This window comes from Chiloscyllium plagiosum, chromosome 22, assembly GCF_004010195.1.
Source record: "Chiloscyllium plagiosum isolate BGI_BamShark_2017 chromosome 22, ASM401019v2, whole genome shotgun sequence".
Taxonomy (NCBI): domain Eukaryota; kingdom Metazoa; phylum Chordata; class Chondrichthyes; order Orectolobiformes; family Hemiscylliidae; genus Chiloscyllium; species Chiloscyllium plagiosum.
Genome location: NC_057731.1, coordinates 8,972,175 through 8,986,483, shown reverse-complemented (window position 1 = coordinate 8,986,483; position 14,309 = coordinate 8,972,175). Strand labels below are relative to the sequence as shown.

The 14,309-nt window shown below is 39.4% G+C and overlaps 1 protein-coding gene and 1 long non-coding RNA gene across 2 annotated transcripts in view; one reads left to right on the top strand and one right to left on the bottom strand.

The window, feature by feature from the left end:
- The window catches only part of prkg1b (protein kinase cGMP-dependent 1b), a 623,979-nt gene that overhangs the window by 75,966 nt on the left and 533,704 nt on the right, over positions 1-14,309 (bottom strand). The window contains exon 9 of the mRNA XM_043712366.1: positions 10,770-10,866. Within this exon, the coding sequence (XP_043568301.1) occupies positions 10,770-10,866 (97 nt within the window). The remainder of the gene's footprint in view (positions 1-10,769; positions 10,867-14,309) is intronic.
- LOC122561043 overlaps positions 10,788-14,309 on the top strand; it is a 16,815-nt gene continuing 13,293 nt past the window's right edge. Inside the window, exon 1 of the long non-coding RNA XR_006314890.1 lies at positions 10,788-10,875. This is a non-coding gene — a long non-coding RNA (uncharacterized LOC122561043). The remainder of the gene's footprint in view (positions 10,876-14,309) is intronic.

The following is a 14,309-nucleotide window of genomic DNA, read 5'->3' as shown; positions in this document are numbered from 1 at the left end:
GTAATGGCAACCATACTCAATTCAGCCCCGTGACACCCTTTAATTTTTGGGATATTACTCATGTCTTCCACTGTGAAGACTGACGCAAAGTACTTGTTAAGTTCTCCTGCTATTTCCTTATCTCCCATCACTAGGCTTCCAGCATCAGTTTGAAGTGGCCCATTGTTTTACTTTTGCCTGTCGTTTGTTTCTTATGTATTGAAAGAACTTTTACTATCATTTCTAATATTACTGGCTAGCCTACCTTCATATTTGATCCTCTCCTTCCTTATTTCTCTCTTTGTTTTCCTCTGTTTTTTTTTGTAGCCTTCCCAATCTTCTGATTTCCCAGTGCTCTTGGCCCCTTTATAGGCTCTCTCTTTTTCTTTGATAGATTTCCTGACTTTCTTTGTCAGCCATGGCTGTCTAATCCCTTCCCAGGTAGTCTTTCTTTTCTTGGGGATGAACCTCTGTACAGTGTCCTCAATTTTACCCACAAACTCCTGCCATTTTTGCTCTATTGTCTTCCCTGCTAGGCTCTGCTTCCAGTCTATTTTTGTCAGTTCCTCTCTCATGCCCTCATAATTACCTTTATTTAACTGTAACACCATTACATCTGATTTTGCCTTCTCTCTTTCAAACTGCAGACTGAACTCTACCATATTATGATCGCTGTTTCCTAAGTGTTCCCTTACTTTAAGATTTTTTATAAAGTCTGGTTCATTCCATAGCACTAGGTCCAGAATAGCCTTCTCCCTTGTCTGCTCCATGACAAGCTGTTCCAAAAAGCCATCCTGTAAGCACTCCATGAATTCCCTTTCTTTGGATCCACTGGCAACATTGTTTACCCAGTCCACCTGCATATTGAAGTCTCCCATGATCACCGTGACCTTGCCTTTCTGACATGCCTTCTCTATTTCCCGGTACATGGTTGCGCCCCTGGTCCTGACCACTGTTAGGAGGTCTGTACATAACTCCCACTATGGTTTTTTTTGCCTTTGATGGTTTACTACCGTCTACCTGTGACTCTACTTTCAAGGAATTGTGAACCTACACTCCAAGGTCTTTTTTTCAGGAACACTCCCCAGGACCTTACCATTATGTGTATAAATTCTGCTCTGATTTGCTTTTCCAAAATGCAGCATCTCACTTTATCTAAATTAAACTCCATCTGCTACTCCTCAGCCCATTGGCTCATTTGATCAAGATCCCATTGTACTCTCAGGTAACCTTCTTCCTTGTCCACTACACCTCCAATTTTGGTGTCACCTGCAAACTTACACACCATACCTTCTATATTCACATCTAAATTGTTTATAGAAATAACAAAAAGACTATGGTCCCAGCACCGATCATTGTGGCACACCACTGGTCACAGACCTCCAGTCTGAAAGGCAACCCTCTACCACCACCCTCTGTCTCCTGCCTTCAAGCCAATTTTGTAACCAAATGGCTCGCTTGCCATGTATTGTACATGATCCAACCTTGCTAACCAGTCTACCATGTAGAACTTGTTGAACACCTTGCTGAAGTCCATATAGACAATGTCTATTGCTCTGCCTTCATAAATCTTCTTTGTCACTTCTTCAAAAACTCAATCAATGAGTGAGAAATGATTTCCCTCGCACAAAACCATGCTGACTATCCTTAATCAGTCCTTGCCTTTCTAAATACATGTGAATCCTGTTCCTCAGAATCCCTTCTAACAGCTTATCATCACAAGCATCCTGCTTATCAGTCAATAGTTCTCTGGCTTTTCCTCACTACCTTTCTTAAATAGTGGTGCCACGTTAGCCACACTCCAGTCTACCAGCACCTCACCTGTGGTTATTGATGATCCTAATATCTCAGCAAGGGGCACAGAAATCTCTTCCCTAGCTTCCCAAAGAATTCTGGGTACACCTCTATGAGTTTTAAAATGCCCAGTATCTCCTCCTCTATATGGACACTTTTCAATATATCACTATTTATTTTCCAAGTCCCCTAGCTTTTACTATCATCTTATCTAAGTGTCACTTAAATGTCCCTAATGTATCTGACTCTATTAGCACAACTGACAGTGCATTCCACATACCCACCATTCTCTGTTAAATCTACCCTCTGGGTTTTCTAAATTAGAAACAATTTTTGACTATTCTAAACTGAAAATAAGCTAATAGACTTTTATGTTTATTCTTCCTGTCAGAAATGCCACCGTATATATCTCTCTTCTGTCATTAACTCTAGAGGTTCACAGTCACCCTACTCTCTGACACATACTGGATTAGGTCACTATGCCAGAAGCATTAAAAAAAAATCACGAAGTAATCCATACTCATATACCACTACTTTGAAATCCAATCTCTAAAAGTGATATTTATGGATAGGTCACACACCTTTTATTACAATAATACAGTCAAAAACACATATATACCAACAATTACTCTCTTATTCCTTATTGGATAAACAGTAATTAATGAGATCATGCAGATTGAAAGGGTTAAAAATGCTTTATTCTTTCTATTAAAACCAATAATATCATCACGAGATTAGGAAGGATATATGTAAAAGAACTCATCAACTATACCTCTTTCATATAGTGTGGCACCTGTTTTTGATGGACTGGTCTGAGAAACCTCCAAGTTTGATAACATTAAGAGTTCCTTCATAGCTGGAGCATCCTTCCTCAGATAAGGGACCAAAACTCCACCCAGGTGTGGTCTCACTAGGCCCTGTACCCTTGCAACAAGGCATCCCTGTTCCTGGGCTTGAGTTCTCTCAACAACAAACAATTTGCCTTTTTCACTGCCTGCTGCATCTGCCTGTTTAAATGTACACTATAAATATCAAGGAGTTAAAGGACAGCTCTTATAAGTTTGTTCTGCTGGACTAGGCAACTCTCTAGGGCTTTGGCTGGAGGACAACAGCAGAAAGGAATTAATTGGATAGAAAATGATATGTAGCACACTGACCTCTTCCTACTTGCATTAATGATAAGGCACCATGCAAATTCCGTACATGTGCCTCTTGAACCTGTTGGAATCACTGTAAACTTTTCTAGAAATGAGCAATAGAATGGTCATCATGTTTGTCACTCTCCTGCATGTGCCTTAATTGTTCAAGATGCATCTGATCACTGGACAATGAGAGATATTAGTCCAATGTGCTATTCAAAACCTGCACCTGTTGTTTTAATATCGAAGGAAAGCAAATCCTCAGGAAATAAATGCTAATGATGTTATCTCAGCCATGTAGATACATGCAGTCATGAGAATCCTTCAAGATGCAAACTTCAGTCTCCATCATCCTTGTCAGCTCTATAGCTGTCACTGTGTATATAGCAGTATTTGAGGGCATTCTGTGTTCAACTATAAACACCTCCCATCCAAATGCCTTCCCTCTATTCCTTAAGATGAAGTAAGCATGTTTGACCTGAAGCTCAGCTTCAAAACTCACTTCCCAATCTTTCTCTGTCCTCCTCATTTTAGTGGTATCTATCTTTCTTCATTAGCCAAATGTCAGGGCAGTTACCCAGTGCTGGGTTTATATGTAAGAGAAAGTGAGGCCTGCAGATACTGGAGATCAGAGATGAAAAGTGTGGCGCTGGAAAAGCACAGCAGGTCAGGCAGCATCCGAGGAGCAGGAGAATCGACGTTTTGGGCCATTCCTGATGAAGGACTTTAAAAAAGGAAACTGTCTCCTTCTCAACTAATGGGGGCACCTCATCCAAAGTCTCAATGAGTGACTAAATGCTGGCACTTGGCTAATGAGGAAATGCAAATTTGTTTTCTTTCATTCTTTCATACAACGCGGGTGGAATTGGCAAAGCCAGTTTTGATATTCTAATTTCTTACCCTAATTGCCCTTGAACTGAGTGGCTTGCTTAGTTATTTTAGCAGACAGTTAAAAGCCAATCCTATTGCTGTGGGTCTGGAGTCACATACCAGACAAGGTAATGATAGTGAATCAGATGGGTTTTTACAATGATCGATGAGTACAGTCAGTTCTGCTATAATGCGCCTTTCGTTAACATGAATTAGCTGTAACATAATTGGTGAATAGGGAACACTATTTTAAATCACAATCTTACAAAATCTGTGTTGGCTATAATGTGATTGGATCACCAACACTTTAAGACTTATTTGTATTGTGTGATTTTTGTACAGTGTGGGATTGCACAGGAATGCGACCATTGCATTATAGAAGAAGTGACTGTGATTTTGTTGCATCATTTATCTGGTTAATTTCAAGTTTTGACTTGTATTAAATTCAAATTATTGATTAAAAAAATAAAAATATCCAGTGGCATTACCACTTTGCCATCGTCTGCCCATCAAATCCATTAATAATTCCAGATACCTCAAATAGATCAACTCTTAGACAATGCTAAACTCAAGACAGTACAAACGAAATTTATGTTACTATCTCTATAATTTATCCTTTTCAGCTTCAGTATCATGCTGATAATTTGTGATACATTTTCACCAAGGTCAATATATCTGTCCTAACTTATAGCATTTAACACTGAAAGCACATTTCAAATAGAGTTTGACCGTGGCTCTGTACAAACAAAACATAATTTCCTGACTTTTGAGTTTGAACTCTCTTAAGATAAAGACCAATACACCATTAACCATTTTTTAACCTGTGCAGAAGCTTTTTTTTTATTCAATATTGGGACGTGGGAGTTGCTGGCTAGGCTAGCAATTATTGCCCATCCCTAGCTGCCCTTGAGAATGTGATGGTGAGCTGCCTTCTTGAACTGCTACAGTCCATGTGGTGTAGTTAGACCCATAATGCCCTCTGGGAGAGAATTCCAGGATTTTGACCCAGTGACAATGAAAAAAACGGTGATATGTTTCCAATTCAGGATGCTGAGTGGTTTGAAGGGGAACTTGCAGGTCGAGGAGTTCCCATGTATCTGCTGCCTTTACCCTTCGAGATGGAAGTACTGTGGGTTTGGAAGGTGCTGACTAAGGATCTTTTGTGAATTTTGTAGATGGTACACATTGCAGCTTCTGAGTGTCAGTGGTGCTTGTGGATGTGGTGCCAATCAAATGGGCTGCTTGTGGTGATCTGTGAATAAATAATTTTCTTTGTTCCTTCATAATTCCAAATTATTCACTATTAAAATATTCTGATCTGTCTCTCATATCCAAAGTCAGTGATGTCTCACTTTACCATGTTGAACTCTATCTGCTGCTATTTTGCAACATATTTACCTGCTTGCTTCTCTTTGTAACTTCCCCTTCTAATGCACACAATGTCCTCTTCTAATGCGCACAACTATTTTCTAGCCACTTATAACTCTTAACCATTGAAATTATAGATTTGAGATCAAAAGTGTAGAGCGAAAAAACCAAGTTCAACTTTACCTCTTAAGATGGTGATGGCAATAGCAATAATTTGAATTTTTAAAACTCTGTGAATGCAGTAATTATTTCATGACATTTCAGATAAGAGAAGTATGGAAGGGGAACAGATTTAACATTAGTAAGCATGATTTGAAGCTAGCACCCATATGCTTGGTAAAAGAGGTAGACTCTGAAGTTGTGGAAAGATGTAGTAACGTGGAAGATCTAGTGGGAGTATAGCTCAAAACTCGCTAAGATCTAGAGGGAGTATTTTGGAGTGTAAGACCAAGACAGTTAATGGCACTTAAGATTGAGAAGAAAATGCTTAGTAAGCTAGTGTCAGAAAAGCAGGAAATAGGAACTGGAGAATGGAGAAAGTTATGGAACTTCAGACAGATAAATCTCCAAAACGACAATGGTCTCCATCATAGAATATTAAAATAAAAAAGCTTTAAATAAGTGCAGATGCATTTGCCCTTTTCTTGCACAGCATTGCTTATTAAGGACCTGTTTGCCTGGTTTATAAAATTTCAATTGTAGTTGCATTATTTAAGGAGAAAAACTGTCTACCATGAGTGACAATTAACCCTATCTTCCAGCACCACTGATCCAGAATCTGGTTTCCAGCATCTGCAGTCATTGTTTTTACCTCGTTGATTCAGACACCTACCATTGTCAGCATAGAATTGTTAGTTAGTTCTTTAAGATACTCATTAGTGTGGTATAACACAAGACTCAATGAATCAAAACTCAATTAAACATGTTGCTGATTTTTGTCAAATGTCCAGTGAATTCATGCCCTTAAGTGATTCGTACCACACTCAATAACATTCAAGACCATTAATGTTCATGATTAAAAGCATTACATCAAGCATATGTCCTTGGGTATGAAAAATATATATCATACTAACATTGTGTCTTTGAGTTTAAAACTCTTGAAAGACACAAATTGAATACGAAATGGCAATAACTCAGTGGGAAGTGAACAAATTTAATGGGGTCAAATATGATTCAAGATACTTTCACATTCCACAAGTTAGAAATTGAAACCACTTTTGAACCCATGATCCACGTTGCATGCACATCAAATATGAACACAAAAAATGACACTGATATGGAGCAAGATTTCCTCCTTTTGGAAGTTTCACACTGCTGTTTGGGATAGCAGATCAGCCTATAAGATTGAGTGCAAGCCATATTGGGATGGATGATTGCTTTAAGACAGCCAGTATTTATGTAAGGCAAATATGTTGCAAAAGTCTCAGGCCCAAGAATGCTTCTTTCCTTATCCACAAAAACATGAACACATCTCCTGACATTGGTCACTTTTCAAACTTCAGGCAGCTCTGTGCTTGCCTCAGTTCAGACCTCGCGCTCATTCCTAATTTAGTTCCCACTTCACTTATTGCTCTTCCCCTCCCTACCCTTACGCTCCGTGACTTCAAAGCTCAATCCACACCCTAAAGCATAATGAAAAGTAAAATAAGAGGCAACCAGTTTAAGTAAAGATCTGATTAACAAGCTGGAGGGAACCAGGCAAAAGCCATCAATAAACATATTTATAGCTTAGATTGTCATCTGAAATACATGTTTATTTTCATACAGACACTTCCATTCATGGGTGTAAGATGAAGTCTTTCATTCAGAGAGCAATCTTTGAGGAGAAAGTGAGGTCTGCAGATGCTGGAGATCAGAGCTGAAAATGTGTTGATGGAAAAGCACAGCAGGTCAGGCAGCATCCAGGGAACAGGAGAATCGACGTTTCGGGCATAAGCCCTTCTTCAGGAATGAGGAAAGTTTGTCCAGCAGGCTAAGATAAAAGGTAGGGAGGAGGGACTTGGGGGAGGGGCGTCGGAAAGGTGATAGGTGGAAAGAGGTCAAGGTGAGGGTGATAAGTCAGACTGGGGTGGGGGCGGAGAGGTCAGGAAGAAGATTGCAGGTTAGGAAGGCGGTGCTGAATTCGATGGATTTGACTGAGACAAGGTGGGGGGAGGGGAAATGAGGAAACTCATTCAGAGAGCAATGCCCATTCATATCAATGTGAAATCTCAAGTCACGATCTAGAAAATAACTCTCGTTCATGTGGTTATATAAGATATATGCAGCATCCATGCAAAAATGTATTACTTGAAGTATAATAAGCTAATAAAGAATGAAAATGGTCTTTGAAGTTTTAGTTGTAGAATTGAAAGAATAAAATGGACTGAGGGTACCCTAATGCCTTTCTATCTTTATTTTATTGGTAAAAGAGAAAGGAGTGGATGTTCAATGTTTGAGCTGAATTGAAGTCTAGTTGCAAATCCCCCACTCATTACAGAAACCACTCTACTACATTTCCCCACTGGAAGTGAAAAATTTGCTTGTTTCGGCAATAGGCAGCTACATTGTGTTGCCAGTTTTGTGTGTGTATGTATATTAAGTTAAAAAAGAGAGAGCTGGGCAAAATGGAATACTTCAGTCCCTTAATGGAAATGTACTGAGATGTTAGTTTACTGCATGGGATCATCTACAATCATAATATTGAACTTGGAAGCTCTTGTTGGTATATTGTAACTGTATTCTCTACTATTTTCTGCATGCCTGTTTTCTAAGATGTCATAAGGGGTTAAATATCTACCTACTGTGCTGTACAAAAGTTAACATTTTCACAAATACTTTTTACCTCAAATTGGACAAACATGTAATACATTCCTTGGCTCGCATCAGTTGTTTTATAATTAAAACATGACTGAGAGGCCATGTATCCTGAACCACATGCCAGCCATCCATATAGGTTCGTAGAAAATATAACTAACAGTTGGTCAATTAAAGGCAGAATGGGAACATTTAGGTTCCCATGAAACAAAAATGAGACTCTTCATTGAAGAGGCTAAGAAGATTTCTGTGGATGGTATTTTGGTATTATGGTATGGCTAGATATTTTTTGTGGCTAAGAAAGAGAATAAACATAAGGCTTAGCATGAGAACATCCAGATGGTGAATAATAGTCATTGACCCGCACATGAAAGGCTTTGTGGAAGAGATCAATCAATTTGACCAAAAGTGCCACAATAATTCATGATTTCATTCATTATGATTTCACAATGTATGTTCCCTTCAAAAACGATGATTGCTACTAAGAACACAAAACACAATAAATGACTGTTAACAATCTTGGTTAGATGCCTGCTTTGGTTCAGTGGCTTCACACTTGTCTCTGAATGAGTAGGTTACGGGGTTAAGTCCCACATCAGTGATCTGAGCACACAATCGCGCTTGACACTTTAATACAGTATCAAATAAGTTGTTGATATGAAAGATACTATTACACCCTTCAAAAAACAACACAGGAGCTCTTTCAGTGCTCTGGCTAATGTCCCTCTCACAACTAATGTCACTATCCAGGAAAACGGAAACATTGCTGTGCATGGGATATTACTGTACAAAAACACTAGCTTCGCTTTTTCCCTACATTACAACAATGACCGAACACTGTTGAAGTACTTCATAGGATCCCTACAGTGTGGAAGAAAGACGTTTGGCTGATTCGGTCTACCACTGACCCTCCGAAGAGCATCTCATCCAGACCCACCCCCTACCCTCTCCTTGTAACATTACATTTTCCAGGACTAATTCACATAGTCGCAAGGCCCTGGACACTACCGGGCAATTTAGTAAGGCTAATTCACCTAACCTGCAGATCTTTGGACTCTGGGAGTAAACTGCTGCACCCAGAGGAAATCCATGCAGACACAGGGAGAATGTACAAAATCCATACAGACAGTTACCCAAGGATGGAATCAAACCCTGGTGCAGTGAGGCAGCAGTACTAACCACTGAGCCACCATGCTCCATTCATTGAAGCACTATGGGATGCCCTGAAGTAACTGAAAGGTATTGGATAAATGCAAGTTGTTCTTTGATAACAGTTGTACAATGTCACTGGAACAATGGACGTGGCATCTGATATTACAAAGAGGGTTTTCTAGACAGGGAATCTGCACCATATAGCAACAAAATAAATAATACTGCCCAGGAGCTCAAAATGAAAGTCAAAGATTTGAGTGACTGCAACATCCATTTCTGTCACTCTGTGCTACTTATAGTGTAAAAGCAGATCTCTAGTGTCTACTTCAGAGGGCAGCTATGAATTTGAGGTTGAGTGCCTGGCAAAAGGTAAAGAAGGTGCATGGATCCAAGTAGGAAGGATTGCTATTTGACAGGGGACAAACACTCATGCACCTCCTTCCATGCTAACGCTGTAAAGAATACAGTGTGCTACATCATTCTGCCAATTCACTGTGGGTCATATTGTAAAATACAATGCTTCTAAAGATTAACTTTTGCTATTTTTCAACCTCACTTAAGGAATGTATAATTGTAACAAGATACATGCATGGTCAACATTCTCTGATAAAAGAATAGTAACTCTCAGAATCTTTTCTGAGATTAGATTCTGGTCAAATTCTGGATATTGGTTTTCTAACAAAAGAGAGGAAGGGAGGGAATTGTTGACGGATATACAAGTGATAGTGTCAGTGCAATCAATCTACCGTAGAAATGCTGCATAATTCATAAAATTGGCTCTATCGAGACAGTATTGTACGATTCGTAGAAAGATGACTAGGGCACCTGTTATTTCTGTGGACTGCACCCTGGCTGACTTTGCAATGTCTCCTGCCATTGTCTGTAATGAGCCTGTAGATTGATTTAGTGTGGTTTTCACATGCAGTTCTCATTCCAGGAAGTGCCATTAGCCATTGATCAGGTCTCCAATAAGCACTTACTTTCACACAAACCTTTTCTTGCTGAGGTGTAAATGTATCTTACAAGGGAGTGTATGTTGGAAGGCTTAGACCCTTCTGGGATATCCTCACTTGCAGTTTCTGCTTTAGCTCTCCAATGTCACCAACAACAAACTCAAAAGCTAACTCACATTTCTGTGTTATCTGAAAGGCATAAATTTTCCCTACAGCAAACAACCAGCCCTCCACTTTAATAAACCCCCAGTATATTTGCATAGTTCCCACTGATACTGCAATGATAAACATCTCATGAAGTACAAAACTCTGCATAATAAGTTGGTGCTTTAATGCGATTTAAAAACTATTAACGTAACAAGTAATTGCAACAGGAGTGAAATTGAATGTTTGAGGTACCAGCATTTATTTTTAATTTTTACACGTTTTTATTAAGGAGCAACAATTTTTTAATGTTGGCATACCCTTTAAAACTCACCCTCATTACCATCACTGAAAATGTGGGACTGGAAATTCTGACTTTAGGCAGCAATTTAAAAATAAATCATCTTTCATTCTGTTCATTACATACTTCAAAGCCACTTCTTTGACTAGGAAGCATTTTGAAATGTCCTGACATTGTGAAAGGTGCTATATAAATGCAAGTTCATTCTTTTGCTGAACAAAATAAGAGGCAGGGTTAGACAAACCAACTGTTTATAAAAGAAATTGCACCTACCAGCTCAACTCTTCCAAATCCTCCAACTCCCAGCGTATCAATGATGTTAAAATCACATAGTTTCAGGTTTGAAAAGAAGGCAGACTCAGCTTCATATCTAGATTTTGTCAGATGAAAAAATGGAAAGTTCTTAGTTGTGATGAAATGGCAATTCTGCAGCATTATTACAGGATGGAAGGGCAACGCAAATGATCTGATCTTGGTTGCTTCATCAACCGGACCTACACTTTCTTGTGTAAACTGACCACGTTCTGGCCCCAGAAATCCAACACAAAAATGTTTACATTCTGCTGTTCCCCTACATTCATCAATTCAGAAAGTGTAACTAAGGGTCTTGCTGGTATTAATCCTGGACCAAACACATTCCTCTTTATGCCTCTCATTTCTTCACTTCACATTGGCAATTTTTTTTTAAAATGAGAGATTTAAATAACCAATTATTCAAGGCAAGGGAAGGGAGATGTAAATTCTTAGGTTTCCATATCTCATTATCAGAAGTACCTCCCAAACCAATTCCTCGTCTGCAGCTGGTAGAGCTTATCGAGATGGGAGGGATCAGAAATGACAGGTCCACAAAAGTCAGCAGAGAGCAGACACGTCCAGTTTTGCACTAGAAAACCGTTCATAGTGAATATCACAAAGTACTTTCCTACGACATTGTACATGGCTTCAAGGTATTGCACAGCACAAAGTCTTCATTAATGCATTACTCAGAAGTTGCCTTTTCTGAACTGAGTGACAATATATGAAAGTCAGAACTCGAACACTGCCAAAAATGAATTACCTGAATTTAGAATCTGACAAATACAGATGAGAATGTAGAAGCCCCACATTCATTTACTAACAAGCATGCAGCTCTAAAAATAGCAACATGTGGTGTGCCCTGGTATGAGGAGAAGAATCTGATGATATGCACTATGGATAGGCATCTGGTGGCTAAAAAAAGGGTTACCCACATGATCGGATGATTGGCCTTTAACCCACTTTATTGCATGGTTCAGTGATTCGTGCTGAAACGCATTGTCAGGTCTGTTCTTTGCCTTATTCTCGATACAATATCTTGAAATTATTTTCCCAGTTAAAATATTAGCTTACTTCATTTGTGTCTGGAGATGTAACAATGCACAAATGTTTCCTTATAAGCAGTCAATTATACTTTATAAAAAAAAGACTTGTTGATGTAAGACTTAGCTGTATTTGTATCCAGTTTGAATCTATGAAGGAATATTTTAAGGTACATTGCATCATAAATTTGACAACACCCCAAATGACTATCATCCATGATCTGATGAAGATGGACCTTTTGATGTGTAATTTCCATTCTAAAATGTAGAAGGGACCATCATTTGAGGAATCAAAATGTGTATGCGATGCAGGGTCTGCACAACAGTAGCTGACAGATCTCCAAAGGAGAGCCCTCGGATATTATACTGATGATCTATCTATCTTCACAGACAGATGAGAAAGATCCTATAATGCTAATCAAAAACAGAAATTCCCAAAAGTGCTCCTATTGACTGTCCCTCCCTCCTGAAAAGCTCCTGTCTCCCTTTCTTCTCCAAAGTGCTTGAGTTTCTTGTCACCTTCCAAATACAACCTTTTCTTTCACTGCGTTTCAATCCTTTCATTTAGATTTCTGTCACTGCTATGATATCAAAAGAGCTGATCAAAGTCACAAACAATAATCTGTGACAGTGACCATGATAAACTTATCTTCCTCAATTTTTCTGCAGCTTATGACACAACTGACTATGTCATCCTCCTCGAAAGCCTCTTCTGGGTGTAACAATCCTCACCTCGTTCCATTCTTATCTGCACAATTGCAGCCAGCAAAGGTTACTCAGCGCACTCATGTTACATTACCTCTGCAGTTTCCCAACAAACTGCATTGGCCCCTTCCTATTTCTCATCTCTGTACAATCCCTTGGTTAAATCTCCCTAAAATATAATCTTAGTCTCCACCTGCACATTGTCACCACCAACCTCTACCTCATCATCAACTCTCACTACCCTGCCATAACCATTCATTCTGCCTCTCGAGCTTGTCAAGACAAACAAGCAGGAATTTCACCAACTAAGCACGACACAGCCACTGTCACAAATTCCATTCTCTTTTGCATCAACTCAATTCTTCATGCTGGGAACTGTGCGGGGATGATCCAAATCTCTTCACATCTTGATGTTGTTGATAACTCTGAGATAAACTTCTGATCACATATTCATGCCATCAACAAGACTGCTTACCTCAACCTCTGTAACACCATCCAACTTGCCTTGCCTCAGTGCTTCTGCTGGTGAAACTCTTTCTGATGCCTTTGTCACTCCTCGATTGACTGTTCCAATGATCCCCTGGCTGACCGCATAACTTCCACCTTACAAAGACCTGAAGTTATCCAAAACACTGCTTCCTACATTTTGGGTCAACTAACATTCCTCTGTTTGCTGATCTCCATTGGCTCCCTGTCCATCAACACCTTAATGCTACAATTCTCAACTTCCTTTCAAATCCATTGCTGGTCTCATAACTCCCGAACTGCTTCCTTCCTTGCAACCCTTTAAGATTTGTGCGTTTCTCCAACTCTTGTCTTTTCAGCAATCTCTGATGGCTGTGTCTTCAACTGCTTTAGTCCTGAGCTCTGTTCTAACACTTCTAACGTATCTGCCTCACAACCCCTCTCCCCTCCTTCATAGATGATCCTTAATACTTCCTGCATCATTAAGCTTTGTGAATATTGCATGTTGCACTGACGTACATTTTGTCTGATAACGATCCTGTAAAATGATTTGGGATTTTTTACATTGTTAAAGATGTTGTGTAAATACAAGCTCTAGTTATTATTGCTTTTATTTTCTTTCAAATGGCAAATAGGATATCTATTTAACTTATTTCAAATTATTATAGAGAAAAATCTGAATGGTTGATTTGAAATTGAAGGACAGAAAGTTTGGATAAGTATTTCTACAACATCTGAAATATGATGTCATGCATTCCATTCTCTTTCACAAAACTACCATCTGTTAATGAGCGGCAATTAGTTCACAAATCTATAAAAGAAACATCCAATTACAATTCCTTAAAAGTGGATTTGAAATATTGATACATCCTGGGAAGCAATTATTAATTAAAGTTTGATAGAATGTAGTGCCCTCTTTTTTAACTCTGTACATTTCCAACAGCCATTTGCGAAGCAAATAGATGAGGTTGTTGCTGAAAATGTGTTGCTGGAAAAGCGCAGCAGGTAAGGCAGCATCCAAGGAGCAGGAGAATCGACGTTTCGGGCATGAGCCCTTCTTCAGGAATGAGGAGAGTGTGCCAAGCAGGCTAAGATAAAAGGTAGGGAGTAGGGACTTGGGGGAGGGGCGTTGGAAATGCGATAGGTGGAAGGAGGTTAAGGTGAGGGTGATAGGCCGGAGTGGGGGGTGGGGGCAGAGAGGTCAAGAAGAAGATTGCAGTTTAGGAAGGTGGTGCTGGGTTCGAGGGTTGGGACTGAGACAAGGTGGGGGGAGGGGAAATGAGGAAACTGGAGAAATCGGAGTTCA